This window comes from Apus apus, chromosome 1, assembly GCF_020740795.1.
Source record: "Apus apus isolate bApuApu2 chromosome 1, bApuApu2.pri.cur, whole genome shotgun sequence".
Classification (NCBI taxonomy): Eukaryota; Metazoa; Chordata; class Aves; order Apodiformes; family Apodidae; genus Apus; species Apus apus.
In genome coordinates, this window is record NC_067282.1 from 14,357,779 (window position 1) to 14,381,227 (window position 23,449).

Below are 23,449 nucleotides of genomic sequence, written 5' to 3' on the forward strand. Positions count from 1 at the left end.
CTAAACTTTTTTTTAAAAAAAACAAGTTAAATGTTTGTGTTTAAAAGAGTACTGTGCCTGACTTTCTACTTCAGCCTGTTGTGAATGACACCAGAGAATAATGAGGTCAGTGTTTCAACTGAAAGTTCCAGCTTAAGTTCTATTATTGCAAACTGCTTAAAACTGGAAACGTTAAATTATAAAACCATGATAGGTAGATGGTACAACATTAAACAAATTAATTCCGAACTCTAGAGCTTCCTATCCTGATCCTCCTGAGCCAGTCCTTGCTCATTTCCTTACTTCTGATTCATCAAAGCATTTAAACACTCTAGATATCAGTTGGATTTAAGCATATGCTTGTTGATTCAACACTTTTATCAGAGAAAATCCTCACTAAGGTTAGTGGGAATTTTTGCCACAAAAGACCTAAAGTTTCACACTTTTTTTTTCAATCCTGTACTTGAATCTGCACGACTTGAAATTGAGAATTTATATGTTTGGTAGTTGTTGCTATGCATCACTCCCTGCCAAACCAGTTATTTCACTTTGGCTATTTAATCTCTGGCTAGTAATATTAGTGGCAAGAGGAATTTAACAGACGGGGTAATGCTGGAGTAGGTGGAGACATGTTGAGAATAAGGTTACATTAATTTGTTTCAGGTGCCTCCTCTTTAGATGGCATTTCAATACTAAGACGAAAAGCACACTTTTTCTTTATCCCCTCTTGAACCCTCTCTACCATTTGAACATCCTGAAGTATAGCATAGCTTTATTCTCTTGTTTAAATGTAAGTTAATTTTTTAGGAAAAACATATGGAAGCATGTGGGAAATGACCAGAGAAAATGGAATGGAGAAGATACAGGGTAGTGGCTCCTCAAAATTCACACAGCTGCTGTGAAAATTCACAACACCTTGGTCTGCTGAACTGCCGCCCGCTGGTGTAAGCCCTTAGAAAATTTAGTGAGTACGTGGTGAGAAATTAATTCTACTGCAAGTTTGTTAAAGCAGGGTTTCTTAACAGGCTTATGATATCTATTTCTTCTGGATTCCTTTGGTACGAGCCTGTTTGACTAACATGTCTTACAAGTTAAATCCGTAGGATGTCTCTTAGAGTGATGAGACTGGGGAGCGCAGGGTGGCAGCTCCAGCTTTGCTCCCCGCTGGCACGGCAGGCTGCACCTTTCCCTTCTGCTTTCTGATATAATGAAATGCGATTCAGCCTATTTTTTTTTTTTTTTTCCCAATTAGAAACAAACAAAAACACTGCTACACTTCCTGGACACAGGTCCGCTGTTTAGCCCGTGCAGCAAATTAGCGGGAAAATGCCAGTTTTTGGAGATTTGCAGCACAGTGAGAGCTGGTTTTGGCAGCAGCCTCAAACTCTCACTGCTTCCCCTGCAAAGGGCAGGACAGGACAGCCTCCAAATTTTGCAAGGCGTCTCTTGCTTTACCGGACTTTTAACAACAACTTCCTTCAGTAATTACGTACTTTCCTTAAATTTTCCACTGGGAAGAGCTTGGAAGCACGGCCTCCTTACTCCCAAATAGCTCAACTGCCTGGGAAGCAAAACTAAATAAATAAATAACGCCCTAACTCCTTAGAGCCTCATCACTCCTAACTCGGGAGCTTTTCAGAGCCGGGGCTGCACTATGACCCTGCCGGGGCAGGCGGTGACGAGGCCGCCCTGGCGGTCCCGCTCCCACCGCTCCCTGCCCGCCAGCACAGGCTCCGCGCGCTACGCTCGCCTTTGGCGCGGCTCAGGGAGTTTTCCCGCCGCACCGGCAGGAGCAGAGGGGAGGGGGAGGAAGGCGGATGTTCAAGGAGGGGGTTTTACCGGTGAAAATGAAAGAAATCCTGTCAGACGGGGAGCAGCCGCGCCTCGGCGGCCCCCCCGGCCGGCGGAACGTTCGTGCGCGGGCCGAGCCCCGCGGCGGGAGCGCGCGGGCCGAGCACCGTTGCTACGGCAACCGCCGGCCGCGCTGGAAGATGGCGGCCGGGGATCGGGGCGGCGGGGCGGGCTTCGCCTTCCGCTGCCTGCCCCAGAAGGTGTTCCCCTGCCTGGAGGACAGGGACATTCGGGGGCGACTCTTCAAATGGTGGGAGGGGGAGAGCCCGCTGCGAGAGGGGGCGGCGGGGGGCGATGAGGGGCGGGCGGGCGGGCGGGGAAAGGGCCGGCCCCGCGGCGGCGGGTCCGTATCTCAGCCCGCCTCCCTTCCCCCGGCCCCTTTAGTTGGGAGTCGCATCAGTATTTTTCAGGCACGTAAAACCCTTGTTCTGAGGAGCAAGGCGTTTATCCTCGTCTTCCAGAATTAGCCAGTTCTGGCATTAGCCAATTAGCTTCACACAGTTACTCTGATGATAGTTAAGCAGCGGTTCTGCTTCCCCCGCCCCTCCAAGGAGGGTTGAGAAGCGGTTATGAGTGAGAATGGAAAGAATGTACTTACTGGTCAGAATAGGACTCTCTGTAGTGCACCTAGGCACATTTGCAGAGTGAGCACCTGGTATATCTGCACAATCTTTAATCTAATTTTCCCGTTTCAGGTCCATGCAAGGCAGGATCACAGCACAAGCATTCAGTTTTGACCAGCAGTTTAAGCCCTATCAAAAGGATGAATTTGTTATGGTAGTTCTAAGTCCTTTATATTTTAAGTTGCCTTTTTTTATAGCTATTGGAAAACTACATCATGGCAAACATTGTAGCAGTATTAACATGCTATTGGCCTGGGATTGAAAGTAGGTGATTTAGGTGTGGTGCTCAAACAAGCCTTTCTGGGTTAACTGTATTGTCCAGTAAAAATATTTAAGTCTGCACTAATGTTACTCTGTTTTTAAGAGAGAACAATTTAATCATTCAAGATTCCCAAGAATGGGAATCTGAACTGGATGCTGATCTTGGCCACAGCATTTAGTGTTGGGATGTCTACCCAGAGCAGTGTACATGCAGCTGGTACCCTTGCTCACACCTATTACCACTTTGTCACAGTAAATACACTGTAGTAATTACACGGGCATATGCACCGTAGATCTGAAAATGCAAGATTTTAGAATGTATTGGATATCATTGCTTTATACTGGAATTTTGGGCACTCAGATTTTTAAGACTCGAGTCTCTTGCTGATTTTGTCCCTTCCATTTTTGTTGTTGGCAAAGTGAAATCTGTTCATCTATCTGCAGACAGAAAAAGTAATAACCTGTGGGTTTAAAAACAGTGTGCTTTTTGCATCTGTTGTTTTTAAAGCAACTCTTTGATTTGTTGTATGTCTACTTTATATTGTTATCCTGGATAAAGAATTCAGCCTCTTTGTGTTTTGAAGAAATTCACACCATAATATGCCAATATTTCATCTCCAACTGATACACTTTTCAAATTATTGAAGTTTACAAAATGTGCATTTACTTTCTCCATGCTTGTCTCTTTTGAAGTAAAAATATAAAGATACCACTATGAAATTATGAACTCTGAGTAACTGTGAATTAACTGAGAACAGAGGGACCATTACATTATATAGTCAAATCTCTCTATATCCCAGAGAGGTGGTAAAGAGGTCCAGTGATGCTGAGACTGAAAAATCCATCATTTTCTTAGCAACTTCTTCAGTGATTATTTCCTCTGCTTGTATGCGTATGCATAACTTTGGGTTTTCTTAATTGGCTTACCTTTTAAACTTGTCAGCTACCAGCATTAGTATGCATGTCTCCTTTTCAAATTGATAAATCAGTAAGATGCAATACTTCAGATCTTTCTGTGGAACATCTTCTCCATCCTTTCAGTAAGTTATGTATTTATTCTATATCTAACAATTGTTGTGAATCTCTACGGTTTTCCCAACTTCAAATTTGTTTTCAAAATGTAAATGTTACAGTCATACTTAGCACATAAATTTTGACATCCACAACATTGTGTGCAGAAATAGAATTGTTTCATCTCTCCTTCTGTTGTGTGTACCTCCAAGGATTTCATTCAACCTTCTTCTGTGTTCTTGGACTCAAAGTACTTTACTGTAAAACCATAATACTTCATGTACAAGAAAGTATCTTGAATGTACGAAATACACTGGCTACACAAAGTTACAAAGTTATTTGGTGGTGTGATATTTAGTATCCAAACTGAAAGATCATACCTAATCTGCTTACTAACTGGATCCTTATAATTTACTTTGAAGATATCCAAGGCACTGTCAATGATGATTTTATGTTTCATTTAATTAACTTGTATTACCTTATTTGAATATTACAGGCATTTTTTAATGATCAAAATGTGAACTCCAGTTTAAAGTTGCTCTCATCTTCAGGACAATGGACTACATTGGGTAAATTTAGATTAATCTTAAAAAGACCGTGTAACTATTTTTCTCTAATTTACCATTTTGTAATAATGACAGTTCATATATGTATCTTCTTTTACTAATGAACAAGATTCTGACCTAGCTTGTTACTAAATTGTCACATTTTACACTTTTTTTCCTTGACTTCTGCATTGATCCATAAACCAAGCTACTAGGCATGTTTTTAAGTAGTCTGTGGCATCCAGTTGACCTGATCATGTATCCTGACATAAGCAACTGCATTAATTGTGGAATTATAGTACTACCTTATTCAAATAATATTTGGAGACAGACACTCTTCTATAGATGCAACCACCTTATTTAGGACAGATCTGAGATGATGGTTCTGTAACAAATTGAAGCTGAGATAGCAGAAGATTAGATAGAGCACAGCCCCAAGCTTGTGTAAATGTGCTGTCTGCACAACAGAAGTGATCTGGGTGCAGAAACAGAGCCATGTGATAAGTTGTTCTAGATGCAATTGTGGCTTGAGGTTGACTTCTACTTTGTGGCCATATCATTAACTGCTTGTAAGATTTGATTATGTCTGTAGATGGAGATGAGACACTAAAGGAGAAAGACCTAAAGCAAATAGCACATGATTTTATGGCACCACTTTGAAATGGTATTTTGATTATGTAAATGACACACAAAAGTTCATGGAAATCGCATATTATAATGTAATGGGATTTTATCCATAATGTGAACTCTGATATTGCCACAGTGATTTTCCTCGATCTGAATATTTAAAAAGAGGGTAGTGGGAAGTCCTCAGTTCTTTTGGTTTGTCTGCAGATACTTTTCTGTGTGTAAATATTTAATGGAGGTTTGGGAATTTTCTGACTTTTCCATTTCAACTCTGAAATTGGCATACATTTTCCCCAATATATACAATGACACTAGACTTTGCCACCTTTTTGTCAGCAAAATCCATTTTCCAAACACTATATCCACCTATTGAGACAACTGAAACATAAGATGCAAAAATATCTCAAGTTCCCCTTCAGGTACTTTTTTTTTTTCTACTCTGGAAAGCAAAAAGAAAAGAAATACATTTCAAACCATGGGTAAACCTATTCCTGCTTTAGGCAAGAATTTTTTTTAAGCTGTCTGGCCTGTGACTTGCCAGCCCCTGTAGTGAAGCTCCATAGGTTACATACCTCATGTTAAGAGCGGACGGTCACTTGCCAAGTATCCCAGCTTAACGCCTGATTCTGCTCAGTCTTCCTCTGCACAGAAGTAGAGCATTTTGTTCTGAGGACTGGAAGGGTTCCCTTTCTAAATCCTGAACAGCTGGTATACCCCATTTGCTCTTAAAATTTCATCTTCCCATTCTTTGCCTATTTTTGGCAAGGAATGTTGGCACATTTTTCTATACTTAGTCTTCATGTGCATTTTTTGAAAATATACTAAGAAGCAGCTTTGAGTAGGAGGAAGTAAAAAAATAATCTTCTAGAATTTTCTTGTTCAAACATGCCAATATATTAATCCAGATTTATAATGTACTTATCATTGTGGACTAACCCTTTAAAAACAAGTTTCTGAAAGAAAATAGTGGAAATGCGCTTATTTCGCTTTTTAGGAAATCTGAAGAAAATTACATAATCTAGATTGATTCAAATACTGTATTTATTCCCTTTCAAACTAAAGTGTTAGGGTTTTATTGCAAGGGGAGATATTTTGGCTGCATAATATAAGTGGGGCTTAGATTGGCTCTCAGAAACCTGCCTCCGCCTCCTATGAGCTGGGGCAGAAAGTATTTATGGACCCACAGAAGATGTCAGCATAATATAAAACATCAACGTAATACCACTTTATGGTAGTGTTTGTTTTCATAATATTTTTGTCTTTTTCCAGGCTGTGGTTCCCTTTTACCTTCTCACTAAGAATTTATTTTCCTTTATAATTCTGTGGGTGTGGTTTCACATTCATATTTATTTTTATCTCCTCTCCTTTTCCTAAAATCTGTTTCTGAAGTTCTATATTATTTTACTCTTCTGTATCTAATATCTCTTTTTTTTTTTCCTTCTTTTTGCTGCTTTTCATCCTCACCTTGATATTATCAGACTGTAATATCCTCAGTATCCATCTGTTAGATCAAAAGGTGGCATAAACCATTAGTTCCCCAAGGAATGCAACATGTACCTCCCTCCCCAGCTTCCCCACGTGTTAGGATTTCTGGTAGAATCCCACAATATAGTACATTGTCTCAAAGACTCCAGCCTCAACATTATTTGGAATACAACATTTTTGGTAAACAATACACAAAGATACTCGCTAGTCTGCATCATTTGATCAGACAGATACTACTCTCATGCCACACTTTTTTGGCTGTTGTAGTAGGGATATTTTTTCCCCTCTTCCTAGCTTTATGGCAGAGTACTTGATAGTTCTGTCATGTGCTTTAAGCCCCTTCTTCATCTCTTACTCTCATATTTCTAAAGTATTTGGTGTATATCAACTTATGTTTGAGTCTTGCGTTTTTAAATAGCTGCAAAGAAAACTAAATGGTAGTTTTTCCTTGGGCATGTTACTGACCTTGCACCTGTCAGCAGTCTGGGGGAGGCAGGACTGTATCTGCTTAAGCTCAATTAACACTTGAAAAGTTATCTTCGAAGGTATAGGTTCACTGTCTTTTTTTCTTTTTTTTCTTTTTTTCTTTTTAATGAAAGATAAGTATTTGCCTAAGAAATATTCTTGAGTTGCCATATGTACTTGAAGCTCTAACAATTGCAGTCTTTGGGATGAGCTTTTAAAATCTGCATGGTAACTTTAAATCAGCAGTTTTTTAGACCACTGTTACAGGTCTTAATTTGTAAAAATTTTAGACATCATTTGAACTTAGAAATCATTGACCTGCACCGTTTACTTTTGAAATACCATATTTTTAGTACAGAGCACTGACCTTGGATTATGTAGGTTCTATACAAAGTGTTTTGTAAATAGTAAATTGTTAGAGGTTTCACTGAGGTAAAAATTGTTCTTAAACTTTGGAGGAATTCTAAATATACTTAATCTGGGGTTTGTCTGCCACATACTAGATACGTAATGCGATAATTTAGAAGTATATTGGGATTGCTTTATAGATATTCCAGAGCTAGCTGTTATAAAAACCTTAATCTGCTTCAGTACTTCTAAGCTCTTTGTTTTCCACTTGCATAGTTGTCAAGGCATTTCTTCCTCCTATTTTATTGCTCACTTTTACAGTGTTATTAAAACTGGTCACTCTTTTCCAGGAAATTCTGAATCTCCAATTTTAAGTCTCTCCTCTCAAATGGACAATAGGAGTTTACAATATATTTAAACTTTTCCATTTATTGTTTGGTTTTCTGAACTACTGAAGAGATTACAAAACTCTTGATTTTTTTTCCTGATGAGAGTTTTCATAAAATCTTGTTTCAGAGCAGAAGTGTGTCTCCTTTCCTCCCCCTCCCCTAATAAAATCCTGACAATATGAAGGCTTATAAATAACTCAGTTTCTTACAGTTTGACCTCAATAACTGGGAAAATGTAAGAAGTCTCTTTTTTCTCAAGTCATTCAACATCTGATTTTTATTGGTCTTGACTCAATTTTTGATTCATAGGTCTTTATAAAATCACTTCTAGAGCTTGATTTAGCTCTTATTAAATCTCTTATAAATTAAAAATTCTATCCCTTGGAAAGGAAGCTGGAGAATTAGAAGTCTGAGGAGTCTGGAAGCAAGGGGGTGGGAGGAAGCATTATTATTAAAAAAAAAAAAAAGTTTGTCTTCTTTTTCCTTAGGTTGTGAGGCTGTAAGTAATTTTTTTTTTTCTGACTTGTAGTTTTGGTTATATAATTTAATTATTTTTTTATAGTTACTATGAGGACAGGTAGGCGAATGTCCTAAACTTTTGTTCTTTAATAAAAGGTACCCTTTTTCATAACCTAATCTGTAGCTGTGAAGCAAATCAATTAAATGCCAGGCTTTGCCAGCTTTCATTACATCACATCAGCCCAATAAAATGATTATGAAATATCATGTCAGTATTTTTAGCCTAACTTGGCAGATTTTCAAGCCATCAACTTGTAACTTCAATTTTTTCCTTAGTGTTGATCAGGTAGGTGGTACAGTTTAACTGAGTTTAGATACCAAAATGCCAGTCCTATTTAACCTATGAATTAATGATTTCCTTGTAATACATGGGAGAAATCCCATGGGCTTTTTGAAAGTGTGGGGGCAAGGGAAATTTCAGGTTATGCTATGCTTGCAAAGATTAGGATCAGAATGAAATGATAGGTGCTCTTGGAAACATCATGGTTCATGCAAACCCTCTGGGCATATTTCTGTTCTTGAAACAGTGTCATCTAGAGTGAAATTTGGACATTTCCTAAATATTAGTCTTTAGTGACCCCTTAGGTCAGTTTGTCAGAACACTTAATTTTATCTTTAATTATAAGGTCAAAAGCCTTTTGATATCAAGGTGTTGACCAGTCTATCATCAATAGAACCTACAGAGGAGAAAATACAAGAGTAAACTCATGGAAAACTGGAATGCTGTGAATATTATCTCTGCAGAGACATGTTGCCCTTGTGTTGCATGCTCACTCATGCTCATGCTCCCTCATGCTCCCCTCTTCTGTTCAGAAGCACTTTGAAGAGAGCAGATGGAACTGGACTGAGTCCAAAGCTTCTTAAACAAGGAGTCTAATGCTATTTGAGATTCCATAAGTTACCCAGTACCACACATATATATTTGTAGATGTAACACTGTATATAGAGAAGACACGTGCCCTTATGGACTGATACCTCATTAAGGAAAATACCGTAGGTCATCTCAAATGGTGCTAGATGTCTATGAGCAGCAGGATGCAACCTTGGATGACTTGCAAGCACACATGACAGAAAAATTATTTTAAAATGTACTCTGCACTTAATGATTACAGAGATAATACTCCTGATTCATAAAGGAAGTGTTGATAGTAAATAGCTGGTTAGTAAAGCTTGTAGTAGCTACACAATAACTTTTCCAAAAGTTCAGCTATAACACTTAAAAAAAATTCATCAGGGCTGTGTTCATTGGGGTTTTTACTTTGTGAGGTGCTGTTAGCAGCTACTGACTTTTGTCAGTTTGTACTTCATCACGACAAATTTGGTATTTGTCCTCAGATTCTTTAAGGCTTAGGCTGTGCAATATGATTTTCTAAGGCTGTGATCTAAGGTGATGTTGAGTTCCCATGGTGTTTCATCTGTTACTGTTTCGATTGGTAATATTGCCAACAAGGGGAGCAGACACAGGAGCCTTAACAGAAGGTAGTGTTTTCTTTACACTTGTTTCTTTCTTACCTTTCTTTGTTTTTTTGGGGACTGTGTGATTGAGTCACCCCTATGTGATCTGTGCTTTTTTAAAAGAATATTCCACAAACAACCATTCAGAGAAGTTAATTATTTCCATGCTGTATTGAATTATGAATTACTGTAAAAACATTAGTACCTGGAAATTCTTCTATTTGATTTATTGCAAGAGACTTGGAGTGAAGCCTTCCTGTACATTTCAGGTTCCAGAGTGACAAGAATTGAGGCTGCAGTGGTGCCCTGTACACAGATTTCCATGTCATTTTTTGATCGGCTGTACTCTGAAGGAGTTGTTAGAGAAACTGGAATTATTGTGAAATGTTATGATGACTACTACGATGATATTCTCATCTCTGATGAATTAAGGAAGGTCAGTATAGCAATGATTTTTTAATTGTAATTTTTCATAGTCTATTAGGTACCATAAGCACACCACGATTTTTCAGTTGTTGGGGTTTTTTTCTGATGATACATCCTTTGCATGGTAAAAATGGGCATCGACAACCATGTGAAAAGGCTGAGGCACTGCAGTGGCTGAATGTGTGAAAGCAATGGCAGTTTTCCAGATGGGCCCTCTTTCTTAGGTTGGAGAAAAAGTTAAAGCCTTCCTCTGTCCACCCTTGTCTCAAGTAGTTGCTGCTTGGATGGGGGGGCTGGGGATGCAGGCACTCATTTGCCTGTGAGGGCAAAGCAAGTGGTGCAAATGGAAAGGTCTTATGGTACCCAGAGCTGCGTGTTCACCCAACCTTCCAGGTAGTTGATGAAAGTGAATGTACTTTATAGCTACAACCTGAAACATTCCTGAGCAGGAATGCTGAGCATATCATATCAAAGGAGAGGAAACGCTGAAAATATAAATTAATCTTCAGTGTAACTCTGGAAAAGGACTAAATGTAACTCCTGAACAGGCCTGCAAGGTAAAAACTGTTTTTTATACTCCAGTGGAGGTGTTAGAGAGCAGATTATTCTGAAAAAGATTCTCTAACAGTGGCACCTTCTTAATCAACATATGACTTCACTGTGTTTCTTTTGACTTCATAAGCCAAACCAATTTTTCTTCTACTTATGTTTGTTTAGCATTAGCAAAGCATAGTGTGGGAGAACTGGATTTTGCTCTTCCTTGTATCTATAATCATCATAAGTACTTAATAATTATAGAGTTACACTCCTTTGCACTTGGCAAATCCTTTGAAGGCAATGTTTTGAACCAGTGACACTGGTTACAGGACAGGGCCTGAAATACTGGTCCGTCTTGTAAAGTTCTGGGAAAAGGAGAGAACTCAAGCTCAGATGTGGTTTGTATCCTAGCAGTTCAAAATACTATATAGTTATTTATAAGTTGGGTACATGTGAAATGTTTTCTGAAAATTAAATATATTTGATTTAGGAAATTCAGAGGCAACATTTAAAATAAGAAATCATTGGAGTTTCAGTCTCTTTCAGTTTTCCTCCCTTGGAAGGGATGTGTGTGTCTGCATTTGCAAGTGGAAGGATACCCATTTGTTTGAGATGAGCATGATTTTCTTGTAAGACATAAGCAGAAAGAACTAAAAGTCAACATATTCCAGGAAAGAGGTCAAAGTTTCAGATTGAATCAGCCAGCGCCCTGGGACGTGGGCTGTAGGGGGCAGCAGACTGTCTATCGCCTGGTGTCAGAGGGTGGCCCTCAGCTGCAAAACTTCCATGTTTCTGTCCTACCTGTCACATCTTCTTCTGCTTCAGCCAAGGAGAGGATTGGGATACGTATAAGGTGGCCATCAACAACAGTTGCTGCCCAGCAGGTTGCGTAGTGGAGTGATAAACAGGGCCAGCAAGTGGTAAACTCATGTCCAGCTGTGACCGGTTTGCCTGGGTTGGCATCTGCAGTTTGGCTGACGTGAGTCAAACATCTTGTAGCCACACTGAGTTACAGTTCCTTTCCACCCTGACAATATGCAGTGTTGGGACTAATCTAGCAAGTCCTCTGTGTTCACATAATATTGCAGGAAAAGGCAGATGGGAGGCATGGAGGCAGCTGGACAGTCTGGTTTACCCAGCCTTGCAGATAAGGGCTCACTAGTGTCTGCAGTAAAGAATGGTGTGGGTTTGAGTGATCTCCTCTGGAACATCCTTGGGATTCCTTTGCAAGTGTGAGATAACTGTGTAAACTTAGAGTAAAAAAAACAAATGTAGGCAAAATTACCAAAGACAAACTAATTGGCAGTGATCAACATACCAAAAATAGCTACATTATTTTCAGATTATCCATTGTTTCATTAGTGTGATAGGTGATTAACCAGTGAGTAAAAACACTCTTGAAAAAATCCTCCCTTAGTACTTGTGGACACAAATCTGACAGTGATTCTGCTTTATATAATATCTATAATTCTTAAACATAGTTGCATCATTGGAAGAAGGATTTAGAGAGAAGTACTTATTTATTTCCATCCCTAGTTCATATATATTTTACATGGTCGTAAGCTCTGTGTGACATATGCCAAAGTAGTTGCATTCTTTATAAACTTAATCTCAAATAAGAATTTTTTGTCCATTTGACTTCTTTGTTATTTTATTGTTCCACAAGGTCTTGCTTTTGGAAGATTCAGAACATTATGACTTATTCAGCCAATTGGATCGTGAGGAATTTTTGTTCTGTCTTTTTAAGCATCTTTGCATTGGAGGAGCTCTTTGCCAGTTTGAAGATGTAGTTGGCCCATACTTAGAAACTACAAAAGCTTTATATAAAGACTTGGTGAGGTGAGTGTTTTCTGTTTTATACAATTGTATATGTATGTGCTATACATACATACTTGGTGTCAATTTGACTAAATTTATTATGCATTACTTCAAAAATGAGGCTGTAATTTATCTGCGAGTGTATTATCAAAATACCATGTAACAATGGTAGTAGTTCAATGACAAAATGTATGTCATTTTAGTGGCAACTGTCCCACAGAAAAACTTTTTTTAAAATTATGTGTATGGACGTTGGTGTTTTATAATTCACTCCCATTTAAAATACTTTTGTTTCAGTAATTGTCTGCTGAAAACATAGCATGGCACTGGAACCAGAATATGTTCCTACTGTCACTGGTAAAATATCAACAAATAAGTCTTGGATATATAGTCTGGGACTATTTTCAAGCTGCTTTTGAGTAAGGATTTTAAAATTGAAAAACTTAAGTTGAAATGTTTTGTTCTGTATGCATATATAGGTGTTGGGTTGTTGAAATACAGTTGGATTTTGGTATTCTTAATTCCACAAATACACTTGTAGCATAAAGCTAAGGGTGATGAAATCTGGCTGTTAACATGACACAGTGGAATAACACACGTTTTTTGCTAGGTCTTGTATATGGAATTGTTAGGAATTTTTAAATATTTTTTTTTTCTTGAAGTTAGAGGTGACAGATGGGAGGTTCCAATTCAGGAAAAAAAAAAAAAAAAAAAAAAAAAAAGGCAGTATTTTGCCCTGTTTTAATATATACATGGGATAACTTCTCTGATCAACAAAATTTCTTATTTTCTGGCTAGGGAGAAATGGAATGTAGTTATCAGTATGCAGAGATTCATTCCTAGCTTGGCTAATGGGAATGTGAAGATCATAAATTATATTACTAAAAATTGATATTTTATTATACTTTCCCACTCATAATAAGTATAAAGAACAGTATTAATGTAAACAGTGGAAAACAGTTGCAGACCTCTGAAATGTGAAATAATACAAGAACTCTGATGATGTGGATACTAAGTAATGCACTGGAACGTACAATACAAAGGCTTTAAATTGCTGCAGGAATTGGTATTTTTCTTCCTTCTCAGCTATATTTGGAATGGTGTGATGATCAATTATCTCTTATTTTAAGATTCTATACTAGCATATTAGGAAAAAATTGTGCAAGATGTGTTTGTCTTTAAATCTGTTCTTAAAATGTCTTTGGATAAACATAGAGTATAATGTATATGTCTCAACAAAGATACAGTGAAAGGATTAGATCCATTGATTCTTAATCACCTGAATGATTTAATGATTCTATGATTCTGAGAATATTTCTGTACTTCTGTAGCAATTGTGTATAGCTTACTGAATTGAAACAAAATATTTAAGACAAAATATTTTTCTGGGGGTTTATTTATTTATTTATTTTGGGGTAATACTTAACCAAAGAAGCTTACAAGGCTTTAATAACTTCTGAGCAGCTTTGAGATTTTCTAGTGGTTGGTACTTTTCAGGATGCAAGTTGATTTAGTCGTAGGCCATTTCTCAGGGTCATTTAAAATAAATTATTTAAGTACCAGTAGAACTGTTGATACTTCTAGAGAAACCACAGAAACAGAAATTGAATGTTCCAATAAGGTTTTTTAGAATTAACTTGGATTGCTGCATTTATTAATTTTAATATTCTGATTACTTACCAAAGCTTTGTTATTAGTGTGATTAGTTTTGATACTTTCATATAATACATAGACAAAAATCAAGTGGGTTCTTCAGAAATACAGAATATGACAAAAGTTTCCATCAATCCTTCAGCTCTACCCTCCCGTTTCTTTTAAATCGTTCACTCTGCACTTGAAACAAGTTATTTGTTACTCTAATCCTCGGCTTTAGTTGACTCTGCATTGATTACAGCTGTTCCTGCTCTTGTGTTGTTGAATTGACCGAGAACAAAACACAAATCCAGTTCCTTCACTTTCTTGCTTCCCTTTGCTGTTGAGTTGTTTTCTTCTAAAAAGATTCAAGATTTATTCTAAGCCACTCCCTTTTTTAGCCTTCATATCTCCTTAAACTTTCTGCTCCCCCCCTTTCCTTTTTCTGCTGTAAAATCTGGTGTCAAGTAGATCATGTCAAGTAGTTCTTGCTAATAATAAATAAATTTTTAAATCCTGCTTTCAAGCTTTGCTTTTTCTATACCCTCAGTCTCTTTTCTTAGTGGCCCTTTATATATTTCTGTGATTTTTCTCTTGGATGCTACTTGTTTTCTTTATGCAATATCAGGAGAAAACCTTTCAAGGTCCTTTCCTCTGTTTTTTGGTGTTTGGGTGTTTTTTTCCCAGTTGGCAGCTCGCTTTCTATCCTCAGAAGTTTTAAAGTACATCTACTAAATTCATATGACTTAACTGTTCTTCAATTTTTGTCTGCCATGTGCTTCTCCAGTTCCGTGCCTATAAATGCCTGCTCATTTCTCATTGCCAGTGGAGCGGGTGTTACCACTGACTAGCAGTTGAAAAAGAAACTCACAATTTAACTAAATCTTTAACCTTGCTCCTTTGATATTAAGTTCTCTGTTGGTCCCATGAGAAAATCTTGACATTTCAGACTTTTTCTCCCCCTTCACAATCACAGCTGTCTCCTGCTTTGTGCGGTTTCTCCCTGCCCCAGTTTATCCAAAATGATGTTGCTATTTTGTTGCCACCTGCCTAGGAGAGAAAAAGCCAGTTAAAGGATAAGGAATGCAGCTCTGAAGAGGGTCACTCATGCCACAATCTTAACTGAAGTTTTAATTTCTAGTTGATTCTGTGCACTGTGTTACTTACTTCATTTTTACACAAATTGCAGTAAAGCAATGAGAATTACTTTCTTATGGCCTCTTATTTTCAGTAAACAATTGCTAGTAACAGTAGTGGTCTCACAAATTCTGTTCACCAAATCACCTTCAAATTCCTGTTGAAAAGCAACTATTATTTTTATTTTTTTTTCTTTTCTAGATGACTATCCTTTGTCTTATTTCTTTTCATCTTTGATTGCAGAAACATTAGATACTTTCTGCTCTTTATAAAGGGATATTAAAAACTTTTTGTGGTATTAAAAAATTCTGGAAGCTGTACTCTTCTTAAGCTTTCATTTTTCTGCCTTGAGGGCTTGAAAGGCTTGGTAAAAAAAAAAAAAAAAAAAAAAAAAAAAAAAAAAAAGATAGTACAATTATTAGCTGCTGGCTGATGTGCATTGAAAAATTAGCTCCCACAGATGAACTTAATCTAATCGTGATACGCCTACAGAGGTATAAACCACAGCTGTTTGATCCTGTAACAGTTTTTCTTATGGAAAAATGCCTTGGCATGAAAAGTTCCACAAAAGTCTCTAGTGCCAGGAATGGCAAACCTATTATGAGCTTTTTTCCGACTTCTCTTCCTTCCAGTCCTTCTTCTGGCCTTTCCTGAGTGTCTGACTCCAAGGCACAAGCGTTCAAAATAGTGCCAAAAGGTTTGAGATTTAATTTTATTAAAGCATGTCCATTTATTTATTTTTTTTTTAATGACAGAATTCAATTATCTCTTGAGATTAACTGCTCTAGATATTTTACAAGCACAGCAAGGGAATTTCAAATACAATTATTAAATAGCAGACATTTTCTCCTTTGTAAAAAGAGTAATAATTACTTCCTAATGAATTCATGCACAATTTGTCTGTTACTAATCTAGCAGTAATTAGTCTGTGACCAGTTGAATCCATCCAAAATTTTAGTGTTGTGTCATCCTGTGTCACCTAAGTTAATTTCAAAATCCTTGTAGTAGTTTTGGTTTAGTAAATGATATACTTACATGATTAAAAATGTTAGTTAAAATATAATGTATAGCTCTACTTCCCTGATTTTTCTGAGTGTCTCTCCATGGTGACAGCTGCTGTAGTATCTCATAGTCATTGTTCTCTTCATCCTTCTGTGCCATATCCAAGCCCTTTCCCCGTAATAAATGAATTGATGTGAATTCATTGAGTTGTTCTTTTAATGTTTGGAACACCTAATATAATATTGCCACTAAGGTTATGATACAAATAGAACCCAAACTGAATTGAGAGATGATGAGGAAGTTTGCTCTTCATAAAAGAGAGGAGATGCATATTAAAATGATGAAGGAACTACCACATTCAATGAATAGTTTAGAAGTTAACAGTTAAAAATAGCAAACTGGGGTATTAAGACTATTTTCAAGGAGATACTATCCTATCTTCTTCAAGCAAACTAGGCAGCTTTTTCTAAAACCTTTTAGGGAAAAAAAAGAAATAGAGCAAACAAGCTTGTCAAAGCTACCTCCTGGTTTCTTTCAAGTCAGTAGGGGAAGAATCCCATCTGATTTCGGCAGATATATTATTTTGCCTTCAAAATTAATCAAAGTACTAGAAATAAACACTCAGTCTGAAGAATTGCTTACAGGAACCACAAGGGGAAGGTTTGTCAAGGCAGGGGAATAAAAAGGAAGCCTTATTCACTGTCACCCCTTACTTTGTTATCCTAGATGTATATAACATAAAAATTAAGAAATCAGAAATTTTAAGTCATTGTTTTCAGACACAAGAATGTGTTGTTCTGAAGTTGTCACTCTTTCAGCAGAGGCAGTTAAACAGTTTCTGAACTGCTGCAGTTTACAGCCCAGTACGTTAGCATAAACTGACATCCGTGTTGGTTTATCTTAATATGCTGGTCTGTAAACTGCAGTGGTTCAGAAGCTGAGTCATGAACCAGTTGAGCTGTCCCTGCTGGGAAGGCAGTAATCTCTGGAGGGGTGGTAAGGCCAGCAACTGGGGCCAGTACCAGTTTCAGCAGTGCCAACTGAATCCACTGTTGAGTGTATCTATATGTCAGTTGCAACAAAAAATTCTGAGAAAGCTTCATTTACTGACTCACCAGAGGAAGGAGCAACTTGACAGTATAGGCTTAGTTCATACATAACTGTGTCATTACTCTACAGATGAAATCAGTTAATCAGAGAGTCAATTTCTTTTATTGGTTGGAGAGATTGAATCAACAGATGATGTTGGTTGATTTGGGCTTTGTTCTAATAAAGAAGCTTTGCGAAAGCAGTGGTAATAGGGGACTGTGGTCACAGACAGCTTGGAGCTGGCGTGGTACAACTAGGCTGTGTTTAACACACATCCTCCAGCAGCTTAGCTGTATGGGGACCTTTCCCAGCAACTGAACCTGCCTGTGAAAAGGCAGGTTTTGAGCTATGCATTCCTTGGAACTGTGTAAGTATGTAATTTATAAGGCTCAACTGCTCCACAATGAGTTAATGTAAATAGCAATCTGTGATATTAGTTAAATTTACGGAAGTTACATATTCTAATTTATTAAGAACATGATCTAATTTATGAAGAAATGTACACATCACTTAAAGAGGACCTGAGGAAAAATGACACATTTAAAAGTACTGCAAATCCATTGAGATGCCTGAATGCTCTGTGATAATATCTTAGTGTTGTTAGCAATTGTGATGGAAGAAATGGCAGTCTTCACAACAAACACAGTCTAGAAATATAAAAATTAAGAAATAATACCACCCTAAGTTGCCTATCTGTCTATATATATATATACAACACTGCAAAGGAGAAAAGATTAACCTAAACTATAATGCCATATTAATTTAAAATGAGGTAAAGTCTGCATTTCTTCACCAGTATTGCTGCTACTTCTCGTAGTCTGTATTAAGATGCAAGTCACGTTGCAGGTTGTTGGTTTTTTTTGTCAGTGAAATGTGAAAAGTTTTTTACAAAAAGTTTAGCTGAATAACCTCTCATATCTATCAAAATGCAAACTTTATATTGGAGTTATCTAGGCCTGGGTAATATTGCTGTGATTTAAAAGCTGAAAACAGTGAAACTAACTCAGACCCAGATGCAATCAATAGTTTTCAGTAAAATGTCATAATAACCACTTTATCTAACAATGGTCAACACACCTTTTCACAGTCAGTGTGACAGGAGTTGAATTTTAACTGTTAATTTGAACTTGATCAAATTTGAGTGAGAATGCAATGCATATGTTAAAAAAATATTTCTTAAATGAAGGATTTAATAATCAGTGGTTACTGTACATACTAAGTATGTATGATTCCCCTGTATTTCAGTGTTCAAAAGGATCCTGAAACAAAAGAAATAAGTATTATTTCTACAGTCTTCAGAGTGTCTGCATATGTAAGTATTAATACATTTTTTGTATGGGATTTTACTGGAATTAACATGCATAACATGAAAATAATGAACAGACATTTACACAAAGACAGAATAATATTCCATTTTAAAGGGTTATTTTTCCATAGTTCCTGTCATTTTTTATTTACTCTCCCTGATCTCATCCTACTTATGCTCTTTACTAGCTTTTCATCAGTAACCACCAATAGACTTTTATCTGGTAGCTCACTAAAAATAGGTTTACTGGGTTACACTTGAAGTCATACTAGTTGTCCAGAAACTATTTAAAAAAACAAAACACAAAACCAAACATATCTAGGTCTGAGTAATTCTGGTTTTAGATCTACTTGAGATAGCAGTAAGGATTAATAATCCATTCTTGACTTTGTATAGTTCTGTATTTTGAAATGTTGCTAAAGCTTTCTGAATAGCTTGTATTGCATCTGTTTCTGTAGAGACTGCAAGGAAGTTTAGTATACAGAAAGGTCAGAGTGATGAGATGACTGCTGCTAACCTCTTTTCCCCTCCCTTGCCAAGTCTCATTCCTGTTTCTCTTGCAAAATCACACATTTATCATGAAGATAAGTTTGAGAACTGGCTGCATGTTTACTAGATTCAGCACATGTGTCATTTAATTGTTACAGTAGGATGAACTACCCCAAATTCTTCTTGAGTAACCAGAATATGTAATAATGCCAGATAATGTACCCACTTTGAAAAGAAAAAGCTGATGTAATTTCAAACTGCACAAACTTCCCTGTAAGTTGCCAATAGCCCAGTTGTTCATCTGTGGGTCATCATCTTTTAAGTAGTGTGTGTTTCATAAAAGGCTTTTGAAAGGTTTGGAAAATAAGCACTTTTTGGGTGTATTAAAATTTACCTTTCTACTAGGCTAAAGACTGTAATAGCAACAAAATAAAAAATGTTCTTCTGTCACTACTGCTTCCTCCCCATCTCTGAATAAAATGTATTGATGAAAACTTTGCAGATTTCTGTGTTTAAGTAGATGCATTATATTTAAGAGCTCCTCCGTGTGTCTTTGCCATGCATTAAATATCATCAGTATTTAAAAAAAGAAATGAATGCTATCCTCCCCTAGCCTTGGGGGAAAATTGGGCTTTAATGCAAATTTGTGAATTTCTGAATTCTGAAATTCTGGTTTCTATTAAAGAACATCCTGAAGAATTTTCTCTCAGAATAGAGAAACCCTTTAACAGGTATGTCTAGATTGTTTCATGGCTCTGTAGATTTCTCCAAGCTGGGTTAATAAATGGATAAATAAATATACTTGTATATTTGCACAAGTACTAATGGAATAGGGAACTGAGAACTTTATGTAGCACCATCCTGGCACTATGCTGGCACCATCACTTTCTTTTGTATTTAGTTTTTAAGCTGTGGCTAAGAAGCCCTTGTTTTTTGAATCAATATATAAAACAGCATGCTATTAGAGATGTAAATATTTCAAGTTATTAAGATGTAGTTATAAATGTGTAGATCCGTTTAGCATCAAAACTAGATAGAGCTGGGCATCACAAGAAAAATAACTTTAAATCTTTTAACCAAGTACTTTGCTGAACTCCAAATAACCTTGAGAAATCTAGGACTTGCATCTAATGAAATGTTGTTACAGCTGAAGTATTTGGCATTTCAGAACTTCCTTTACCTGAATCCCAACTATGACAGTGTTAGAAATCAGTGTACCACATGGTTTAGTATTATAGTATTTTTAAAAAATTGTTGATTAAATGGTGCAGTTTTGAGAGATGTGCAGCAGTGTCTTTATTGCTGCATTATGCTATGCATTATGCTATGTATATGTACTCTTAAATCATCATCTCATTATCTGTGTTCCTACAAATTAAAAACAAAATTATCCTACTCTAACATCAGTAAATCAGTCATTACATCCCCTGCATGTCTGAACTGAAGTCCACACTGCAGATGGAATTCGTGTGATTCCTAGCTAGGGTTCATACACACATTGCTCTAAAAAACAGAGTAAATGTTTTAATTCTAGAGCCTTTATGCTCTGGAACCTTTAGGGTTTTTATGACCTCTTATACTAATTAAAATAAATCTAAGAACACTTTTTATTATATTATATTATATTATATTATATTATATTATATTATATTAATTATTTTCTTGTTACCATATTTCGGATATTCTGGAGTTTCTTGAATTGCCTTATTACCAGAACTTAGTTAAACTAATTTTTGTTCTTGACTTGTTGAACCATTTTTTAGTGTGCAAACACTGCCTTTACACAGCCAAAACCTTATCTGACATCGGTCAATTCCATAAGAATGGCAGGAGTGGAATTTTCAGCAGCAATGGAGAAAAAAGTTTAACTAGCAATCACATTCTGATGTTGGTTTCCTTCTGGTTTGTTTGCTGGTTTTGGTTTTTGGGTGGGTTTTTTTGTTTGTTTGTTTCAAGCATGAGTTTAGGTTATTTCTGATCAAACTCAAAAGGCATTGCTGAGTACTGTGAAATCTTAAAGCTTGCTCTCCTTACTGCAATTGAGAATCCAGTGTTTGATACACGTGTCCCTAAAAAACACCTGAAGATAGCTTGGCATCTTAAAATTGTAGCTACAGAGCTTTTGATTCTGTATTGCTTAAAAACAGAATGCTATTTTTAGCTTGTGGCACTTGACTATCATCAGAAAATGCTGTGAATAAACACTATCAAATCTCTACCTGTCTTAAACAATGCTTTTATGGTGCTGCTTATCTTAAATTAAGATTTACAGTCTTAATAATCCCTCAAAGAAGACACCAGTGGGGTTCATCCTCTTTGAGATAACAGGAGAAAATGAGTTGCCAGCAACATTTACTGGATAAAATTCACATATGATCCTTGGAGTAGAAAATGGAACCCACGCTTCTTCCTTCTAAGCTAATTGCCTTAATCACTTAAAGAGGTTTCAATTGTCATATTTCCATGGTCCAAAAAAAAAAAAAAAAAGATGGATTATTCTCTGCCAAGGAAGACAGCTTCAGACAAAAGAATGGGAGAGATGTGCCTCTAATCTGGAATAGTCTGTGGTCTGGGAGTTTAACATTTTCCTGGACATAATGGACAATATGTGCAATATAGGAATTACCCTTATGCAAAAAAAAGAGGGAACAGAACTTACATCTCTTTGAGTATTGTATAAAGGTGTTGGGGAGCAGAGGAAAGTGTTACATGTTTTAAAAGAAAGGAGGTATTGGCTACACATTTGTTGACCTTTCAGATGTTCACTTACCAGACTGCATAAAAAAAATCCCAACCCTTCAGAAATCCCCCCATCTAGTTTCTGGATCCCTACTGGTTTTGAAGCTGTGCTACCCTGTCAGTGCTGAAGCTTTTATTGTCATGGACAGACATAGGATGTTCAATTAAAGAGCCCAGTTCTTGCAGGGTTGGTTGTCAGCTGAACATGTTTTTTTCAGAATGCGGATTTTGAAGCTGTGTGCTTAGATTCCCTTCAAACCCTTTCTGAGGATTGGCACACAAAATGTTTTTGGTAACAGTTCAAAGCTGTTAATAAATGCTGTAATAAGCTGAGGGTTTTCTTTAAATGCAAATATTTGAAACTGAACAGATGCAGTAGCAAATATTAAGTGAAAAAGAATTACTGATAGAACAGCTTGAGGTATTAGCATAGAATCTCTAACTATTTTTCTGTTTCACAGGAAATGTGATTGGACCCTTGTGTATTTAATAATCTGTAATTTAGGCTCTAACTGTGTAAACACATGCTTATAGATTTAACTTTGCACTTTATATTAATATTACATTTACCTGAAGGTTATTGGAACTATGCAGATGTTACTACTGTGCATTTTGCAGTGTCAGGATCCTATGGTTCATTTTTCTATTTTGCCATGAAATAAGCTGTTCCAGTTGGAACAAAATTATGTATTTCATTCAGTTTTTATGAAGGCTCTTATGGGTATCCTCAGTAATACTGTTTCTTTCCCCTCCTCTCAGGATGATAACGGCCTATGTTACCCTTCAAGCAAAAGCCACCCTCAGACTTTCGCCTACCTGATTGTGGATCCCTGCAAACGGCACGTGCATACTCTGTATCACTCTTTTGGTGGAAGTTTATTTAGTAGTGACGTATAAACCTGGCTGCTCTCCAGCTTTATAATGGAGGTGGCCTTCTCTGCAAGAATTCCGGTAGAAATAGCCTAGTTTCGTTGCGGGATGTGCTCCTTGGTCACACGCCGTGAATGGCTACACGTCCACGTAGATGTTATGTGGTTAGTGACAGAAGTTCTCTGCAATTTTCTGTGTTTAAAAGGCGTAGTTCTTGAAGCCGTTTGCCTGACAGTTTTGTCCCCCCCTTCGCTCGCCCTTTTATCTAATAAAAGCTATTTCTCTAGATGTCTTTTCAGCTTTTCAGATACACGACGCAGAAATGTAGGAGACCCTAGAGTCGGTGAAATCTCTGCGGAATGGGAACAGAGCCGGGCCCGGCGCTTCCCTTCCTCCCTGTCCCCTCACCCCGGCTCCCGCTTCGTCCCGCGCGGTAACACCCCCGGGAGCCGGTGCCGCGGCCGCCAGGTGAGGAGGGGGCCGAGGGCCGGGCCCGCCCGCCTCCTCCCCCCGGGAAGGGCCGGGCCCCACCGCCCCAGCCCCACCGCCCCGGCCCCGCAGCTGCTCTCGCTGCGGGAGGGAGGAGTGGTCAGCTTGGGGGTCCCGAGCCGAGCCCCCACGCACGGTCCGTGTGCGGGACACGTGCGGGGGCGCAGCCCCTGCCCGGAGGCAGCTCCCCTGCGGGCGCGGGGCAACGGGGGCACCCGCCCCCCTTCTGGGCCGGCGGGGGAGGGGATCGCGGCCGCCCCTCCCCACCCCCTCTCGGAGCGGCCGCCTGGAAGTTGGAATAGAAGTTCGGGAAGAAAAAAAGTTTTGGTTGGCGGCACCGCTGCGTGGCTACCGAGG

The 23,449-nt window shown here is 37.8% G+C and overlaps 1 protein-coding gene across 1 annotated transcript; it reads left to right on the plus strand.

The window, feature by feature from the left end:
• The first annotated feature begins 1,964 nt into the window (after positions 1-1,964).
• On the plus strand, positions 1,965-22,889 carry CFAP300 (cilia and flagella associated protein 300). The gene is made up of 7 exons (XM_051644176.1): positions 1,965-2,080; positions 2,526-2,607; positions 4,222-4,294; positions 9,828-9,994; positions 12,188-12,360; positions 18,445-18,511; positions 22,493-22,889. Exons 1-7 carry the CDS (start codon positions 1,971-1,973, stop codon positions 22,628-22,630), a joined length of 810 nt encoding a protein of 269 aa, XP_051500136.1. The 5' UTR covers positions 1,965-1,970; the 3' UTR covers positions 22,631-22,889.
• The last annotated feature ends 560 nt before the right edge of the window (positions 22,890-23,449 follow it).